General features: G+C 39.5%; 1 protein-coding gene across 7 annotated transcripts in view; it reads left to right on the forward strand.

Annotated features, from left to right (window-relative positions):
• The first annotated feature begins 1,527 nt into the window (after window positions 1-1,527).
• Window positions 1,528-20,083, forward strand: part of LOC107045855 (obscurin) — a 45,164-nt gene continuing 26,608 nt past the window's right edge. For 6 of the 7 annotated variants that reach the window (XM_015268252.1, XM_015268256.1, XM_015268257.1 and 3 more), the window contains exons 1-8: window positions 1,528-6,117; window positions 7,569-7,681; window positions 10,652-10,810; window positions 13,915-14,046; window positions 14,133-14,303; window positions 15,666-15,747; window positions 15,832-15,927; window positions 19,643-19,735. In XM_015268252.1, the coding sequence (XP_015123738.1) occupies window positions 1,528-6,117; window positions 7,569-7,681; window positions 10,652-10,810; window positions 13,915-14,046; window positions 14,133-14,303; window positions 15,666-15,747; window positions 15,832-15,927; window positions 19,643-19,735 (5,436 nt within the window). The remainder of the gene's footprint in view (window positions 6,118-7,568; window positions 7,682-10,651; window positions 10,811-13,914; window positions 14,047-14,132; window positions 14,304-15,665; window positions 15,748-15,831; window positions 15,928-19,642; window positions 19,736-20,083) is intronic. The other variant, XM_015268253.1, reaches the window with a different exon arrangement.

Genomic DNA, 20,083 nt, shown 5'->3' on the forward strand with positions numbered 1-20,083 from the left:
ATCGACTGCAAAATTCTCCTCGAACAGAACCTTTGCCAAGAAAATAATCCCAACGAAAAAACTAATCTCTCAAAACTGAATTGTACCAAAAACCGCGCAAATTCAATTCTAAAAACCGCAATAGCCGTTATTTTTAGCAAACATCATAAAGATGTTGCAAATAGCATGCACCCAAAAATCATGCATCCCACCAGGCCCCCTGACATTCCGCCAGCGCTGCCTCCTTCCCAATAAGATTAATCCCCTCTAAACGTTCCCATGATTTACACCGAAATAAAATAAACTCTCCACGTGTCCCTCCCAAAGACCCGACAAACCAGACAACAATCGAATTCAATTCTCATATTTCCCGAAATCATACACGAGATGCTCCTCAAGATGTATTGGAAGAGTAAGAAGGGTAGCTATTTCTGGTTGAGGGGAGAAGTGTGAGTTAACTCGGGCGCGTATACGATCTTTCAGGCACTTGGTTAACCCACCTCTGGGTAGTCTGGCGTTTGCCACGGTATCACACACACTTTGCCTACAGCCGTCTGATACCAAAGCCACGAGGTGCAGATCTGCCAAACCCATCGAAACGAATCCCTCAAGCTGATATCGCGCGACAAAAAACAGTGAAAAGTGCATTTCCCCCACTAATTTCCCCCCAAAAATCTCAAACCCCAATTCGTCCAGTGCATCGCAAAAGTCTGAAGTGAACCCACAAAAAGATCCCCCTTGATTGAAATACCTAACGTTAACGAGAGAGTGAAGACTGAATTTTCCAAACGAATTATTTACACCCGAAACGTGCGGCCGCACGAAAATAGATGTATTTCCCTGTAGGAGCCCATTGCACGTAAAGTTGAGTGAACTTTCACGACAGGAGTAGATCACGCTCCTACCCAATACCGAGAAAACATTTCCCTCTTGCAACCGGTGAATTTCCAAAAACAACGGAAAAACCCCAAACAATGTGATAATAGCGTACACGTGAGGAAATTTGGGCCGAGGTTCCCGTGTCAAATTGTGCATAAATTTTTTACACTCCCTCTCGGGAGACTTTATTTGCGATTCAACACATGGCCAACTTCCAAAACCATAATGAATGAATACAGCATCGTGATAAATTAAACCTGACAAAGCTCATGAGTAATTGTGATCCCAAATTAAAAGTAATGTCCTAAAAATTAATATCTCGAGGATAGAATTGAAATCAAAGAATTGGCAAATGTCCAGGATTCGAGTGCTAATTTTCATCGGATGCAAAAATAATTTTGAGCAATCAACCTGAGATATGGTATAAGCCCAATTCATTGAGAGACTTACGAGTTTCCGATTACCCGTTGAAATATCAGAGCGAAAATGGTGGTGCAGCTAAAAATTTGCGCATCACCAGACGATGTTAATGCTGTTGGCATTGAGAAATTCGAACCCAAGGATTTCTGAAGCACCACTATCCACTGAAGAGGCCACCTCCGAATGGAAATGAAAGATTCAACATCAAAGGCATTAGAAGAATAGATTGAACAGCGATAAACCCTAGACATGTCCTTCTGCAGGATAACGGGGAGGAGCCGGGGCCTCCCCAAGCCAAATTACTTTCCGTTGCTGCCGCCAATAAGTCCAGCTGATGCTAAACGCTTTTGCCGGATAACTGGTAAATCTTACGGTCTACCCACGCACCACTACATTCCCGTATTGCTCGGTGTGCACGGCAATGATAAATCCAAATGTAGAATAACAAACAACTCTGGTCTTGGTCCACATCACTACACAGCTGGCCTGATTCTCGGAGAGAAGAAGCGGCACGTGATTGTCAAGGACTATCGTTACGTATTTCCAGTGCTGGAGGGTGATAGCGAGCAACAGAAGGCGTTGAGAGACCTACTGGAGACGAAAAAGCCGCTGGAGGACGAGGAGAACCTGAAATTCGTGTACACGGTTCAGGAGAGGAGATGTAGTTTGGTCTTTCCAGCAAGACTCGAGGCGGCGGTGAGGGACGGAGACGTCAGTGACGTTATGCTATCGAGAGACTGTGATACAGTTCTGCTGAGGCTCAAGCAGGGCCGCAATGTTTCAGTGGACTTCAAGGAACTGGATGACTTCAATCATCTGTACGAGGGGCTGGGAGCCCACGAGGAAGTGATAAAGGAGCGAGAGAAACTGGAAGCCGAAGCGCGGAAGCGGAAGAGAAAACGCGCTGCCAAGCTGAATTACGCGAAGAAGGTGTTCGAAGATAAGGAGAAAGCGGCGGATGAAGAGGAGTTCAAGAGAGCGAAGCAGCTGAAATTGAGAAGCATCAGGGAGGATCTGAAGGAGGAGAGGAGTCACTGGAGGAATGTTGATCTGAGCCACGCGAGATCCGGGGAGAGACAGCTGACGATGGTCACTGAGAATCTAGAAAGCTTCGTGCATCCGATCACGAAGACATGTAACTGGAGGGCGATTGAGAGAAACGTTGGGAAGATCGGCGGAACGCCGGTTGTTGAGGAACTGCCGACACCGATTGACGTGCCGGCTCAGGTGATTGACCTTGAGGCGACGGAAGTCGGTGTTGTCACCTCGCCGGTATCGGAAGAGACCGGCGGACTGGAAGCGATATCTGTGATTAAGCCGCTGACGCCGTTGACAGCTGAGCCAGATCCTGGAATCCAGATACTACTGGCGGAACTCCCTCCAGCTGAGCTGGAAAGAACAGCTGATGTGAAAGAGAAGTTTTTGTCTGGAGGAGAAACAGCGCTCCAGGAACTCCCGACAGTCAAGGAGATTCCAGACCTTGTGAGGAAGGTCCAGACCGGAGTGAAGTGTGAGATGCATAAGGTGAAAGGTCTGAAGGTGGATATAGAATCAGCTCAGCGATTCGTCACTGGCCAGACTGTTGAGACTCCAGTGGGTCCTGTGTTCGTCCCTGGACAAACGCTGCAGACGCCACAGGGGCCGACTTTCGTCCCAGGATTCACGGTTCACACCCCGGAGGGGCCGCTACTAATACCCGGACAGATAGTTACGATTCCAGAGGGTGGGAAACAGACTCCAGTGTTCATAGCTGGACAAACTCTGGAGACCAAGAGCGGGCGGAAGTTCGTTCAGGGTCAGACGATTCATACGAACGAAGGAGCTAAATTCGTTCAGGGACAGACGGTGCTGACGGAGGAAGGTCCGAAATTCGTCGCTGGACAAGTCCTGGAGAATGTTTTCGTTCCTGGACAGACGGTTCTGACGGAGGCTGGAGCTACTTTCATGCCTGGACAGACTATTACAGAGCAAAATCGCGAGCATATATTTGTCCCTGGACAGAGTGTAAAGGTGAACGATGATTGGGAGTTCATTCCTGGACAGTGTTTGGTATCACCCACTGGAGAACCAACGTTCACACCTGGAAGAACTATGCAGACGTCGGAGGGAATGCGGTTCGTCGCCGGGCAGAATGTTACATCCAAAACTGGAGAAGTGAATTTCGTTCCCGGGATGACCCTGAAGACTCCAGAAGGGAGTAGATTCATTCCCGGAACCACTCTGGAAACTCCAGAGGGTTCGAAGTTCGTTCAGGGAATGATACTCAACACAAGTGAGGGAGAAAAATTCATCCCGGGGAGAACAATCTCCAGACCCGATGGCTTTGAGTTCGCAGCGGCTAAGAGTATCGAGGACATAACATTCCTGGAGTCTGGACCGACTGGAATTCCAGTGGACCCCAAAACTGCGAGTGCAATCTCGCTTCTCCACCAGCAGGAAGTCTTCGGGCACATGATTCAGACCGAAAATGGGGTGGAATTCATACCGAAAACCTTGGGAAAATCTCCAGAAGGTAAACGGATTGTTCCAGGACAACTGGTGAGAGGTGGCAAAGACGGCCCACGGTTTGTTCCTGGAGTGATGACCGAGGAGGGTTTCGTTCCAGGTCAGATAGTGCTTACTGAAAAAGGCGAGCAGTTCGTACCCGGTCAAGTAGTAGAAACCAGTTCCGGTCCGAAATTCGTTCCAGGAAGGATGGTAAACACTCGAAGCGGTCCGAAGTTCGTGCCTGGACAAACGGTGGACACCGACGAGGGCCCGCGTTTTGTTCCTGGACAGATTGTCCAGACAAAAGTTGGCCCAACGTTCATTCCAGGACAGGTGATATCTACCGAAGACGAGGGCTCCAGGTTCGTTCCAGGACAGGTTGTCGACACTCCAGACGGCCCGCGATTCGTTCCAGGCTGTGTAGTCGAGTCTGGAACGCTGGGGGTGACCTTCGTTCCTGGACAAATAGTGCAGACAGAGGAGGGGCCGAGATTCGTAGCCCCGGACTTGGCGGACACACCAGAAGGCGAAATGGAATTCTCGGTACAGGGTTTTGAAGTCACACCTGAAGAGCTTGGATTACTTCGGCCTTCACATTCCCACTGCAACGGCACAACAGAGCACAACGGAGAGCCCAGCATCGATGCGAGACTCCTGAGACAACTCTCTGAAGCTGGAATGTCGATCGGCCGAAAGATATCAGCCAATGTACCCAGTGTTGACGTCGACGTTGACGCGACAGCAGTAGCTCTCGAGCACGCCCTGATAATCGCCGAGAAACTGGGCCTCCGTAAGGACTCAGCAGTGAAAATGGCGCAAGTAGTCTCAACAGTCTCGCAACTGGCTCATAACATCGTCAAGCAGCATCAGAATGGAGGAAAACTAAATTTCGAGAACATGTGCAATGGGCAGACGCCGATCGTCACCAACGGACAAGCGCATGACGATCATGACGAAGACATTGACTGGATGCACAAAGCCATCAAGACAGCGATAGCTGCCGCTGTCCTGGCGATAACCGACGATACCGATCATCGGGAGAACGGAAAAAGACATCCTGACAGTTATGTGCTGTCATCCATTAGCGAAGCCTTCAACGTAGTCCTCCGGAAGAACTCCATCAGCATCGATGAATCGGTGAACGAAGTCCTGAAGACTTTGCTCATCCCTCAGAACAGGAAGAGTCTCTGTCAAAGGACCATCTCCGATCTCCTTCAATCAAGCAGCAACAAGATTGACATTCTGAAATCAACGGTCGTAGGACAATCGTTGAAGAACGATATTGTCTTGGAAAGGTTGTCAGCTGTTCTCGAGGAGGAGCAGGGAAACGAGCTGATCGGCTCCGCCTTTCGGAAAGTCTCGGAGGGCAACCCAGAGCTGGTCTCCAGCGTCTTGAAGAAGGTCTCGCAAGAAGTCGCTGCTCTCTCCACGGAGAGGGAAGCTGCGGAGACGGTTCACAAGGCGATTGTCGATGCCGTCAGAGAATCCAGTGAGCTTCAAGTCCAGAAGCTGCTGAATGACGAAGGCATCCATCTGCGGGAGTTGATCCTGCAGGCGGTTGGTCTGGCGAGGGCTTTGGGCATGTCGTCGACGGCGAGTAGTCTTCTGAATGTCATCAGCGATGAGAAGTCCACACGGGCACTTGCAGGGGACAAGGTGACTCTGGACATCTTGAAGAGGCTGACTGTCATGAGAAAATTGGCGGAGGCGCGTCCGCAGTTCGTCGCAGCGCTGCGCAATCTCTGCAGCGATCCTGAACTCGCCAGAACGGATCCAAGACTGAGGACTCTTGTTCGTGAGAGCGCAGCACTCATGATCGTCCCTGAGGATGTGCCCTTGCAGTCGTCAAGTGACATCCCGACGGCTCTGCTGAATGCGGAAAACAGTCTCGCTATCGAGGATTTCTTCATTCGGAGGAATCAGAAACCTTCTACGATATTTATGATTCTTAAGAAGGGTCTGCAGACCGTCGTCCCCAGGGATGCGTCGCGCGCGGTTTTGACGGGGCAGGTCGCTTATACCGTTCTCGATGAGAATGGAATATCGCACTTTGAGCCACTTCATGTATTTTCGGCACTGAAACTGAATAAACCGTCAGCCCATCGCTTCTCGATGTACGCTATTCCCGTTGCTGGGGAGGAGGATTACGAGGTGGAGACGAGCGTGACAGCTTCCATCACCTCGACGACTGAGGCTGAGAGAATACAGAATGGGCATTGCCGGGCTTCCAGGGAGTCCAGTGTGGGGATCAATCTTACGGATAGGACTTTGGAGAATTCCATGAGTAGGGAGAATACGCCCAGTTTGAGGAGACGTAGTAGTGCTCATCCCGAAGGATTTTGGGATAACGGGGTAAATTGAGCTTTTCAAAGTTTTTTTTCTAAAAACACGAAAAGGAGAAAATATGATAGTTAAGGTTGACGAGGATATGACTGGGTTATTTATGTGCGTCTACGTGTCCGTGTTTTGGGAACTGAACTGAATTTTTTAGAAATTTTTTCGAATTTTCTGAAGAACCGGCGAATTTTCGCGTTTTTTTTTAACGCGGAGAATTTCTTCGTATTTTTAATACTCCGTTGGTCGCGCCGTTAGCACCGCGCCGCACAGCAATAACCGACGTGGTGATAAATTTGAAATATCTAGGAGAAATCGGAAAAAAATCAACAGCGATCTGGATCGTAAACTAGACGAAGATCCGTGGGATTTTTCATTCTCAGTGTTATACTTCGTTATATATTCAAACTCAAAGTTAACATGTCTTTCGAAAAATTCGCCTTATACACAGTACACGGCCCGGAATTTCGGCATGCAAATTTAAAAATCTTACTATTCATCAAAGATCGGCATCAATCATTACTTTTAGTAATATTATGAGAAGTTGCACCTTATAGTAATTTAGAATTATTTATCGTAATTGAAATTTGAAAATTAATATAATAATTGGTAATTTAATTTTTCAATTATCGGTTGATAAAATAATTCGGAATTTGAAACTTTAAATTGATGGTTATTTTAAAAAACCAAAAAATTGGTGAGTAATGTTAAGAATTGACTTATTCCAAATTTAACTGTAATTCAAAATTTCGATTATGCCGATGTCTGCTACTCATGATATTTCTGGCGGGAATTTTCATTGGTAGGGCTTCTAGACTTTTCAAAATGAGAAATCAAATTTTTTCAATTCTCTCAGAGGCTTGACATTAGTATCATTTAAAAAATTAGGAAAATTCTACGAGATTTAGTGTAAAATATTCATATTGTCCCTGAAAATTCAAGTAAATTAGTAAATTTTCATATTCCATAGAATTTTCAGTGAAACAAAATTCCATGATTAATTCCATGATTTCGCCCTCTAAGCTGTCCACGAAATTTCGATTTTTTGTTACACGTGCATGTTATCCAGTCGTAAAAATACAGTCGATTCCACATATGAGCGATGATTGAGAACATGATGAAGAATTCGGTGGAAACATTAAAAAAAGAGATTTTGCAAATATTCCTTGAGATCTGTATTTTTCCGCCGGGGAGTCATTCGATAGCAGGAAGTAAGTAACCACTTGTTGGAGAGTTTTATAAATAGGAAGGCTTAAATAGATCATGGGAGTCACCGATGGAAATGTCACCTCGCTGTCTTTTCGATTCGCTGACAATTGATAGCGACGAAAGCTATTCTTCGAACCATTCTCATAGTTTCCTTCATTAAAATTGATTATATTTCTTTATTTATTTGAGCTTTTAAATGATCGATAAATTACTCAGGCACTCAATTTTAATCCCGAACAAATTATCTGTTATTTTTCCAGAACCAGGATAATTTCATAGTGACGAAGGACTATGTATCGAAGGAAGACAGCAGCTTCTGTGTAGCTGTCGGTGAGATCGTCGAAGCCGTTGAATTTCAAGACGACTTGACCAAGTGAGGAACTACACACGAATATTCTCATTATATATTTTGCTTTCTCGCTGGTTCTCACTAATGTACGCAAAATATCCTGACTCATGTAGTTTCCACGTCTGAACCGTGTGAAGTCTATTCCCGTTCGCTCTATTCCGGGCACGGCTATAATTAACCGTCAAGCAATAGCGCATATTAGTACACTGTTTAGCGCGATAACAGATGCAGTCGTAGACTGGAGCTCTTGGGTTTAACTGCATTGATAAACATTCGAATGCAGAATGTGGGGCATGAATGTTGAAGAGTATTCGGAATTCTCAAGATGAAACGTAAAGAATTCAAGGGGTTTCATAAATTCACCACTATTATTCACGATAATTTTGGTATTGTCTCATATGCCAGGTTCATATTTGAGCCACACGTTAGTAATACTCTTAATCCTTCCATCGGGACATCCCAGTGCGAAATTAATTCCTGAAAATCACTTCTTGTAATATTACGCTTAGGGAAGAAACGTGACCGTGTGAACTTTGATCGAGATGTTGCATGGGTTAGACACTCAAGGTATTGAAGAAAAACCACAAGCCATTTACTTTAGACTATGGAGAATCTATCGCCGGCGAGAACAAGTAGGGGACCGGGCCATATAGGCGTGATATCTTCGATTGATTTTCGAATTCCTCTAAAAAAAATTTGACCGCCATAGCGAGTCGAGCAACGCGACAACACCGCACAACAGCTGATCGAGGTCGGTAAAGTCGGTGACGATAATTCAGTGCTGGAAGCATATGGACACGTATAACACACACAAACATTCATCTCACTGTTACAACCCCACTACTAGCCGAAGCGTGCGATGTTGCCCGATCAAAATTCGACTGTTACCACTGCAGTCACAAGTCCTCCATTATCTATGAACATTTTCTTTAATTATTGTTTCTGAGACCGGAAAAGTACGCCATAACACTTCTAATTTAATGAGAAAAATAATTTGCAACATGAATGATTTATTTTGTCAATTTTATTAATTTTTTCAACTGAGTTAGCCATTGGAGAGATTTAACATCCGTAATTTATTTTCATCATGCATTTCTCAAGGTTTATGGAATGTTATGATTTTTACGCAATCTTCTCTAGACAAATTCACCAGATAAGACGTAACTCTGAAGTTAAATTGACTTTACTTCTTCTACCTGTGAAGTCCCTTGGTATCACTGCGAAAAGCATAAAAAACAGTCATTCCGTTGTATGAACGTCATATGCATTGTGAACTTTATTTAAAAAAAATGAAGTAATGATATTTTTGTAAACCCCTCCAACTATAAAGAAAATCGGTCCATTCAACGACAATAAAACATGAAAAATAGAAACCACAAAATAAAATACAAGCCGTAAACAACCTGACTGCGCTTAAGTCACACTTCTAATTTGATGAGAAACATAATTTGTAACATGAATGATTTATTTAGTCAATTTTATTTTTATTTTTAATTAAGTTGTCCACTTGATAGGTGACAAGTCCTATCAAGTTCTGGTAAAAATTCCATAAAATTTCTTAGAAAAAGCGCTAGAGCTTTCTATTTTTTTCTGAGTAATAATTTTTCCATCACCCCAAACAAAATATTGGGGAAATCTGGCTCTGATGCCCCGCTGACACCCAAATCAATCCGGAAATGCTACTGAATTCAAAAAAGCCCCCGACGAGATATCTGTTGAAAAAACATTTCAGCTACTGACAGACGTTTCGTAGAATTTACCTTGAAATTACTCATTTATTTCTGGAATACGGTGACAGCCGAGTGGGTTGGTTGTCGAGAAATTTACCGAGCATAAACAAAACAAAATAAATCGAGAGAAGACAACAGATGATAATTACAGCAGGTGCTCACGACGTCCCATCAGTGTAAATTCGCCGAGTATTTGCGGAAGTTAATATAGAACTGTGGAAAGTCTACGTCAGCGGAGGGAGATGATAAAAAAAAAGTCCACTAGAAAGACCAAGATCATTGGCCTCCACAGAAAATAGGCGAGTACTCCGTTCACTCGCTCATTTTGAAAATTCCATGTTTCGAATTTCGTATAAATAGACCCCTGGGACTTGATCATAATCCAAATATAAAATACGCACATGGAAAAATTCCATCAGGCATCGGCACAATCGAAATTTTGAGTTACAGTTAAATTTGGAATAAGTCAATTGTTAATATTACTCACCAATTTTGTTATTTTAAAAATAACCGTCAATTTAATTTTAAAATTCCAAATTACTTGATCAACCAATAATTGAGAAATTTAATTACCAATTATTACAATATTTTTCAAATTTTAATTACGATACATAAATCCAAATTACTGTGAGGTGCTTCTCATAATATTACTAAAGTAATGATTGACGCCGATCTATGCATTGAACATTCCTCTCATCGTCGACGATAAACTAGTAGAAATCAATAGACATTAACTAGGACTTCATCATAATCTGAGAATAAAACCCGGTAAAATTACACAGAAAAATCCAATTCTCATTCAAAATCATTTTCTCTCGAGAAACGCGCAGGCCTGCGGAATTTTTTAATAGAATCAGCCAAAAACTACCAGGAAGTTCAATAGAATTTTCCAACGAGCTCTCTAATTTTTTCTATTTAATTTTTTCGAACGCGTGATGAGCAAAAAAATCGAATAGTTCCATTAATTATACCGGAGACAATAAAAGGGGACCTGGGAATAGTCTAACGACCCTCCTCGCCGGTGCGTGTGTCACTCGCCAGTGGATCTTCCAGTTATTCTATTTCCGAGAGGCATGAACAGATTATACGGCCAGTTATGTCACATCGGTTTAGCTTCCACAACTGCTGAGTATGTTACTCCAAGAATTTGTACTAAGCTGCATAAATTTTCCTCGTAACAAGAGCAGCGAGCTTTCTAATCGGCTTCACCATTAACAGCTTCTAACAAATGAAGAAGAAACGATAAACCTAGAGAATATTATAGGAGAGCTAGAATGGATCCTGATCTAGAGATTGGTGAGGTCGGAGCTTGTCTGGATAGCTCCGCAGCTCGTCACAAAATATCGGTGAGACCCAAGAGAAGACATACCGATTCACGAGCTAGGGGTGTCATAAGATCAAACTCGGACTCTAATATCCAGAGGTAATGTATCCATAGGAAGGGAATAATTTAGTGGTACGTATGGAAAAATTTAATGGAAAAACCTGCAGTTTTCTTTAATTTTCCATTATTATTAAACGATTTATTACAAATTTACGAATTTAATTTTCCGATTAATGAAATAATCGTCATTCTTGCGAAGTCGATTACCGACGTACAAAAAATTTGAAAATTTGAATGATTTGATTAACGATTAATTTAATAAAAATTAAAAAATGATAAAATAGTCAACTAATTTTCCATCTAATTTAATAATTTTAATTCTCCATTATAATTTTATCTATCTCTGTACAGAATATTTTTCGTAAAACATTTCTATTAAAAAAACCGCACAGATGAGCTGCGGAAGATTTCAATAGAATGGACCAAAAATTCTAAAAAAATTCAGCAGAAATCCAATGATTTTTTCTAATGAATTCGCTAGATTCTCCTATGAAAATTTTCGGTAAATGTGTTAGACGATGTGATTCTATATCGCGCGTAGGCTTCAATGAACAAAGGACTCGTGAAAATATCAAATAAATAAGCCCAATCTATCGCAGCAGACTTCCAATAGAAATTGACAAGAAAACCTTCGACAAAGCTCTAGGTTTTTCCATTAAATCATTTCATAGATGATGGACAGTGTGAGGAGAGACGATGTCAACGGCCCTATCGTCAGTCTCATCGTTCCGTGAAAATATAAATCCACGCTTTCTGAAGTGTAACAACTGTCGGCACTCTGCCCACGAAGCGTTAGCTGATTCACCTGATTTAATATCCTCGAGTGAATGCGAATAATCGAAGCTCATGTCTGATGGCCAGTGAATGTCGTCTTCACACTTCGTGGGACTGAATAGAAGCAGACGATTACGACAATTGCTCGCGACATTAGGATTTCTGAGTGATTTCATAACACAAACAGACGGTTTTATTGTTCGAGAGACGTTGAACCTCCGGGGAAAATTGAACGGGGAAATTTTCCCCCTGAAATTTGTTGGAACAATATTTTAGATGGACTTGAAATAGATTGATGAGTAGAACGCGGGGAATTTCGGAATCAGACGACCTTACGGACTGTGACAATTCGATAATCAGACCATTAAGCTAGAAATAAATACGAGCCAAAAGGTGAGGTTCAAGCTCAGCGAACGCTCGAAAATACAGAAAATAGGTGGAGACTATTGCCACGCGTCGTGCCTGGCGCTTTTCGTTTTGGCAATGACAATGCGCTGGGAGTGAATGGGGTATAAATCATTCGATAAGTGAAATATGTTTGAAGGGGGTTATTATGAGGGATGTTAAATTTTGGGGTTTGGGTTATTAGGGTAATGTGCAAAATTAGCGAAGTTAATTGGGACTGCGGTTGGGACGTTTCCGCAATTAACGGGTGGAGGGAGAGTTTATATTGGAGATTCGAATCATTAGGGTTGGGAATTATGCCAGGATATGAATATGAAATTTTTATATTGCAGTGTTAGAAAAGTACTCTTTAAGTTTTAAGTAAAAAATCTCTAAATTTTTAGCAATGAATAATTTACATGGAATTTTCGTTGATTTTTGTTATTAATAAATTAGTCAATTTTCTTAAATATTCAATGAAAATTGAAATCTCAGGTTCATACGACGATGGAAATTACTGATGATCGTGAAAATTCAGACATCTTTTCTGCTGAATTTTCTATTTGTTGCTTGATTTTCACGATAGGTTTGAAAATCTAAATTGTCTTTGAAAATTTAATGATCATTTGTCATGGAAAACCGAATTTTATTGAATTTCCAAGATGAATCAGGAATTCCATGAGCAATTAGGTTTGAAATTGGCTTCAGAATATTGAGAATTCAACTGCATCTGTCACTTCAATTTCAAAGAATTTCTAACAGTGCGAGCGGTTTAATGTGGATGGATTCCATGTTTAATTTTAGAAATTTTCTAAGCCCTTTGTTGAACCCCCGCCCTGATATATTGCGTCACGATATCATGACCCTCGATTAATGTGGAAAATGAAATAAAAACAAGTGGAATTGCGATTGTATTGCCCATAGTGCAGTTATTTCTGCTAATAAATTAGCAATATGCTTCCGAATGGTTATTTTGCACACCATTTCCTTCTGTCATGTATAAGTCATTCTTTATTTCATTTTATTAAATTGAATACGATTTCTTTTCAACTAATTTTGTCAGATTTTCAACTTCGTTGAATGTTATCATCATCATTATTCTTATTATCCCTTTCTTCTATACAACCGATTGTTTTTTTACGGCTCTATCTTTCCCCTCAGCCCTTCGATAGAAAGTTAATAGAAAAATTTTATTTATACATACTTGAATGAATTTGAAGCATCACATTTGAAGAAACCATCAGAAAGCTCAGTTTCAGGGAAATTCATGAAAAATTAGAAATTTTCAACAATCATCATAAAAATCAAATCAACCAATATAGCTATTGTAATCATCTTTTAACTTCGACTTAATGGCATTAAAACGAACATTTTAAGCTATGATTGAATTCATTTGAAGCATGATATTCGAATATGTCCCCGGAATTCTGATTTTAAAAAAAAAGAAATTTTTTGAAAATTTTGAAAATAAATCAAAATAACGATTATTGCTATTGCCTTCGTCTTCGAACTCGGTCAAAAGCACATCCAAACAATTTTTTTAAGCCATCATTCAATCAATTCAGAACATTTTTTTTAGTTATCGTGGGACAACCGATTTTCGAAAAAAATCGAAAATCAAAAAAAAAATCGATGAGTTAAAATTTAATTAATCGCGATTGATAGGGCTCATCAATACCTACATTTAAAAAAAAGATTCGATTCCATCCAATCATTAGCGAACACACACGTACGGGCGATCCCTAAACATTTTCGGACTTTTTGGATCATAGTGGGTCGATACAACACAAAAAATCCAAAACTTAAATTTCAACGATTATAAAGCTTCCAGTCGGAAGCAACAATCAAACATATTCAAACGGAAAATCCGACATTAATTCTATGTAAATAAATTTTTATTGATCATTTAGACAAATCAATCGAAATTTGAGATCGAATTCCCTAAAATTCCATTGTGACTGTATCTACAATTTTTTTCGTAACAGAGCACTAGTGCGAAAAATAGACGGAAAAGAGGGATGGCTGCCAATGTCAATACTCATGCAGACAGCTCCCAGCGAGGACAGCTCAACCCTGACGAGTCAACACCGCCCAGAAGATTCCCGATATCGACGAGAGTGCGTTCCAATAACACGTATTTACAAAAGAAAAAAAATCTGAGAAAACCCCCAAATCCTGTGAATATTGCACCTTTCTATTTCAGAGCTGTGGTGAAGGAATTGGTTGAAACCGAGGAGGAGTTCGGTAAGGACCTCCAACAAGTCGTCGAGAGGTACCTGAAACCCCTGGACAATCCAGGAGTCCCCAGGGCCGTTCGGGATAACAAAGAAATCATTTTCACGAATCTCAAACAAATCGCTGATTTCCATAACACGTAGGTATAATCACCCTCACCACTCGATTCTCTCGAATCCGCGACACGATTATTGAAATGCCAGAGATCCACATTTTTTTATCACAATGACAACACCAGAAATATTCGAAATTAGAGACACACACGAACCGAACAGTTTACATTATTCATTTCCTAGCAGTCGATGTGAAATCGCGTAAGTCGAAGTTTTCTGTGGGTTTATTTGCCAGTGTTCGTGTGTGTGTGTCAATTGATCACCTGAATATCATGACACGGACGAAAAAATTTAGTAGAAAAACCTATCGAATTCGTTAGAAAAATCCATTGAATATCTATTGAACTGTTCTATTAGTTTTTGGCCGATTCTATTGAAATGTTCAATAGAAAATATTCAGTAGAAAAAGTCAATAGAATTCAATTTTTCTATATAACTTATTCTATTGAGAGATTTTCAATAGAATTTCCTCGGCTCAAATTTTCCAATTTTTTTCGTTTGATTTTCTTGATGAGAAGAAAAGAAAAATAGAATGAAAAAAACTTGGAAAATTTGAGTCGAGCAAATTCTGTATAAAAATATGAAAAGAATAAGTTGTATAGAAAAATCGAATTCTGTTAACTTTTTCTATTGAACATGTCAATAGAATCAGCCAAAAACTAATAGAAAGTTTATTAGAAATTCAATAGAATTTTCTAACGAATTCGATAGGGTTTTTCTATTAAATTTTTTCGTCCGTGGATCCCGTGAATTTTACGAGTCCCTTGAAAGTTGGTTGTATAACACCTTCTGAATCTCATAAAATCAAGACCCGAAGAAATTAATTGTATTAAATCAAATAAAGGTTCATTTGCAGTCGCATCTTGGTATGAGATGTCTTGAAGACGAGAGAACAGAAGAAAATTTCATTGAGAAAACCTAACGCATTCGTTAGGGAATTTTATGAGATGTCCATTGGAATTTTATAGAAAATGTCATCTGATTTCATCAAAATTGTTTTTCTCTATAAAAAAAAATTGAACCCGCCGAAAACAAGTAGAATTTTCAATAGAATTCAATAGAAATTTACTAGAATTTTCGATTAAATTCGCTAGGTTTTACCATGAAATTTTTTCTTGCGTCGTGAAATTCACAAAAATAAAATCTGATACCTTCTATTAACAGTTATCAATGATTCTTCCCCCCCCCCATTTCTTAATCGTGTTTAATCAAATCTCTTGAGGACCTGTTTGATACCCTCCTCACAAAAAAAGATCCAAAAGCGTAATTAAAAGAATTCCTGTGTTGTCTTGTCGATGTGGACGTTGACGAGAGAATGAAAAACATTAAAAAGCCCTTATCCAAGGCGTGGTGTGAATTGGCATGATATTAATTCCGGCCTTACTTAGATCGTTCGGCAGGGTTTTAATCGAGGGTGTCAAGTACTACGCGGACCAGCCGAGAATGCTCGGGAAAACATTTCTGAGACTGGTGAGGATCAATCGAATAATCTCACATTTCTGTCCTCTTTCCGAGGGGAGCAGTGCAGAATAAAGGAACTGTTGTATTTCACAGGAGAGAGATTTCGACAAACACGTGGCTTATTGTCGAGACGAACCCGCTGCGCAAGAATTACTACAGACAAACAACGAAGTTCGAGAATATTTCGAGGTAATGTGATTTCTAAAAAATTCCGCATTGCAAGTGCGTGCCACACTGTTATCCATTTTTAGTTAGTTCACACGGTAATTCAATTAATCTGTTGTTCATCTCATTAATATAATTGCGTGCTTAGAATATTGTCATCTCGTGTTTTCAGCACCAAATTAAAAATTAAAACTTCATTTGGAATATTGAGTCACAGCTTCTTTTTATTCATATCAGAAATTTTGTATTTGGATATTAATATTATTTGTTCAGAGTGAAAAAATCGATCATCATTTTCACTATATTGCATTCAGATTTTCCTATCCAGAACGTCAAAAATGTGAGATAATCTCATAATTCTAGCTATTAATTCTAATCAACTTTGTTCGAAGAAAACGTTAGTAAACGCAATATTAAGAAAGTAGAATTATTCTATTTTCCTCCGACCTAAATGATTTGGACAATTATGATTCGCTTATTCGTGTTTCATAGAATGATATTCATGAAATGGTCGCGAAAGCCTCAAAACTAAGATTCAAAAAATGAAAAAAAATCAACTTCAATTATTTAAATTCTGCTAATTTTCAAATTATTTACCTCAGGAAATTTTGTGAAAATAATTCTTAAAACTGAAAAGATAAAATGTTTCAAATAAACTCATTTAGTTATGTTTGTGTACACACAAACAAATGAGAATGGCATCACGAGGATATTTGAAGGTTTAAAAAAATCAAAAACGTAATTTTTTCTCATTTTTTTACATTAAAACTGAAGTAGTAAACTTCAGTTTCAGTAGTACAATAGATAAAGGCATCAGTGATTTCTAAATTTCAGCGGGATCTCCCCTTGAAGCACCTCTTACGATAAAACTCTCAGAAATTTTGAGAAAACGTCGGTAAAACGGATTTCTCAGATGAAATTCATGATAAATAGAACGGAAATTCTACTACAAAATGACTATATTCCTCGAGATTTCTGGTAAAGAAGAGGTCTTCCTCATACTCTGAAGATAAACTCTGAAATAAAATTCAGAGAAACCAAAAATCAAACTGACTTCAGCAAGAATTTTCAAAATAATTACTGAACTTCTCTCTAAAATCCCTTGAAAATTTCTTTCTCACTTTCCCTTATCAAAATTCATATGGAAAAAATCCAGAATCGGACAGACATTTCCCGTTTTCGTGAAGCGCCAGATAATAGGGTAATTAAAACGCGCATGAAGTCACCCCAAACGACCCATCACAGCTGATTTCTCCATTTTTTTTCATCCCCCGATGATGCTTGCAAATGAAAATCCGCTCTTACATAATAGCGAAGGCGAAAAGCGGGCGTCCATCCAGTAACCCGAAAATAACATCATGTATTTTTATCTCAACGCACATCAACTCAATCCATCTCTCTCGTCCTCTCGCAATGTGTCCCCGGCATTTCGTGCGTTCCTCCAAATGAAAAAAAAAGTTATCGGAAAAATAAGCAAAAACCTTTCGAATTTATCAATCAACAATCGAACTAGGTTTCACGCCAGAATTAGAACAGAATCAATTTGAGATGTTTATCTCCTTCAACTTCCTCAAATGAGCATGACTTGATGAAAATAAAAATTTATTTGTGTGGATAATTCACTTCCAATTAATATTCGAATGAAGAATTTTAAAAAATCTTCATTTAGAAAAAAAAACAAACAAACAAATGAATAATAATGCAAAATTGCAATGAACAATTTTTAAAAATCTTCATTAAAATTCTTAATTGCAATTTTCCATTCTTATTCATCTGTCTGTTTTTTTTCTAAATTGAACAATCAATAGTTGAAACATGGCAAGAAAAATTACTGAATGGTATGCCCTCGAAATTTCAAAAACTTGAATTTTAATTCGTAAAAAAAACGTTAAAAAAAGGAAAATTCATTCTTTGAACATTTTTTTCTTAACTTTAAATGAACAACAAAGAAATTCTTTTAAATTTCTATTGACAAATTCCATTTATTTTGTGCGTCAATTCCATTAAAAATTATACAACTTTGCTGTGACTTTTTTTATTAAAAATTTTTTATAAAATTCTATACAAATCTAAAGCAGTTGATTGTCCGGTATACCTCACTCTCTTCCGATTTTTATTCTTGGATTTTCTTATCCGAAACAAATAACAAAGCATCGAAATTATTTATAAAATTTAAGCCCAAGAATTTTCTCCATAAAAATGAAGATCCATTGAGAATTTTCTACAGAATATCCTTAACCAAAAAACACGATAAAATTGCATGATTTCCACTAGAATTATTCAACAGAATTACAACAGAACTTGAATCGAAATTCGCCAAAATTTCTCCTCCGAAAGACAGCCAATTCATGCAATTTTTTCTCCTCCCTGCGCCGCAATGTCCTTCATTTCCGCAGTGTTTTAAAACTGGATCACTGGATCACGAGAATGAGAGAAAAAAAATCCTCTCCCTCATCGTGAGACCTAAACGGTTTTTTAACCAGTGTTTGCACGTTGGTCAGTCTTTCGATGGCGTCTATCGTCTAAGTATAGAATCCAAGTCCCGCCGTTCGTGTTAAATCTTCCCTCTGCTTCGACTCTGGGTCGCGAGTCTCGGCGAACCACCGTGTGTTGTATAGACTGACTGGGGGACATCAGCAAATTAAATCGATCTGCGAGAAAAAGAGAAAATTTACCGAGATATCCTTAAGTTGAATTTTCAGTTTCACCCCCCTCAAGGTGTGCTCATAGTGTTAATTACGCTTGTGACCACGTGACCACTTGGTGACTGATGATTATGTGCCTGTGATGTTTTCCCCTGTTCCAATATTCTACCGCCAAAAATAATGCCTGTGATTTAGCCAACGCATATCGGATTACAGTGAAATATCAAAAAATATACGTTGAGGGAAATATTTGCCGTTTTTTTTTGCGGAGGAAATTGGTCACACGACGTACACTGAGAGAAAAACGACAAAGTTCTCAAACAGGTCTTCCTTGTACCAAGAAAATAGTTTTTTGAAAATGATCAAAAAAGGATTTTTTGTGCCAAACATGCAGAGAATGCGGCGGAATGAAAAATTTTTGTCGGAAAAATAGATTTAGTAGTTCAAAAAAAATTGCATTCTCTGTACACGCAAGAAATGTCATTGCTAGCACTACTCCTTCGTTATTCGATACTCCCATATGTATTTTGCTCCCGAAAAATCTTTGTTTTATGCGAAACAAGGGATAGTAGTTTTTCGTTCCGGCTGTCTAATAATCACAGACAAGAAATAAACCCTTAAATGAAACAATAATAATGATATGATAGCAATCTTGTAACTTAGAGATAAAATATTTGTTGATAAATTTTCCTCTATATGAGATGTTTTCATCCTGAAAAGGCACCGTCTGGTGTGAATTATCCGCCTCTTGAGCCAAATATTTCGTTGCTGTCGAAAGCAGAACAATTATTCATTTTTGAGACTTTCAAATTCGAACCAAATTCTTTTTTGGCAATTTTTAACTAGCGATTTTGTTGGCCCGAACACGACTTGTTAGACAACGTGTTTGTTGTTCTCTCAGTATAGTCAAATTAGTCATCCACTTGTTTCGCATTTGACATTGGCCAGGGCGAAGGATTGAGATAAGGGGAAAAGTCCCTGTGTAGTCAGACCGGTCGTTTTTGATAAGAGGAAAATATTTACTGGTGTTTTTACGGGGTCTCGGGGAATTGATAACGCTGTTGGGTTATTGACAATGATTTATGTTTATTCAGGAGCTGAGCCAGACCCTCGGAGACGATAAAAGCGTGTCGGAGCATCTCAAGCTTCCGATACAACGCATCAACGACTACCAGCTCCTGCTGAAGGTAATATTTTTTTTATTCATTCATCTTTACTCGACGAAGGGATACGTTACACTAGAACAACTAGTGTCTGAAATTAAGATATGCATTCTAGACATTCTAGGTGCCTAACTAGTAGAATATAAAAAATAAGTGGATAATTGCACTTTTTCACAAATAAATTTGCTCTCGAATGGATTCTCTTTTTTCTAATTCTTATTTCACTACTCTCTTCTTCTATTTTTTCATGTTATAGTACTATAATCAATTGAAATGTCATCAAAATTTTGAGTATTATGTCGTTCTGTCAAATGATTCTACATTCAGACACTCTCAAGACACGAATTCGTTTTCGGTCCGGGTTTAATCGAG

The sequence above is a fragment of the Diachasma alloeum genome, unplaced genomic scaffold (assembly GCF_001412515.2).
Source record: "Diachasma alloeum isolate Michigan unplaced genomic scaffold, Dall2.0 Dall_scaffold_01094, whole genome shotgun sequence".
NCBI classification, from domain to species: Eukaryota; Metazoa; Arthropoda; class Insecta; order Hymenoptera; family Braconidae; genus Diachasma; species Diachasma alloeum.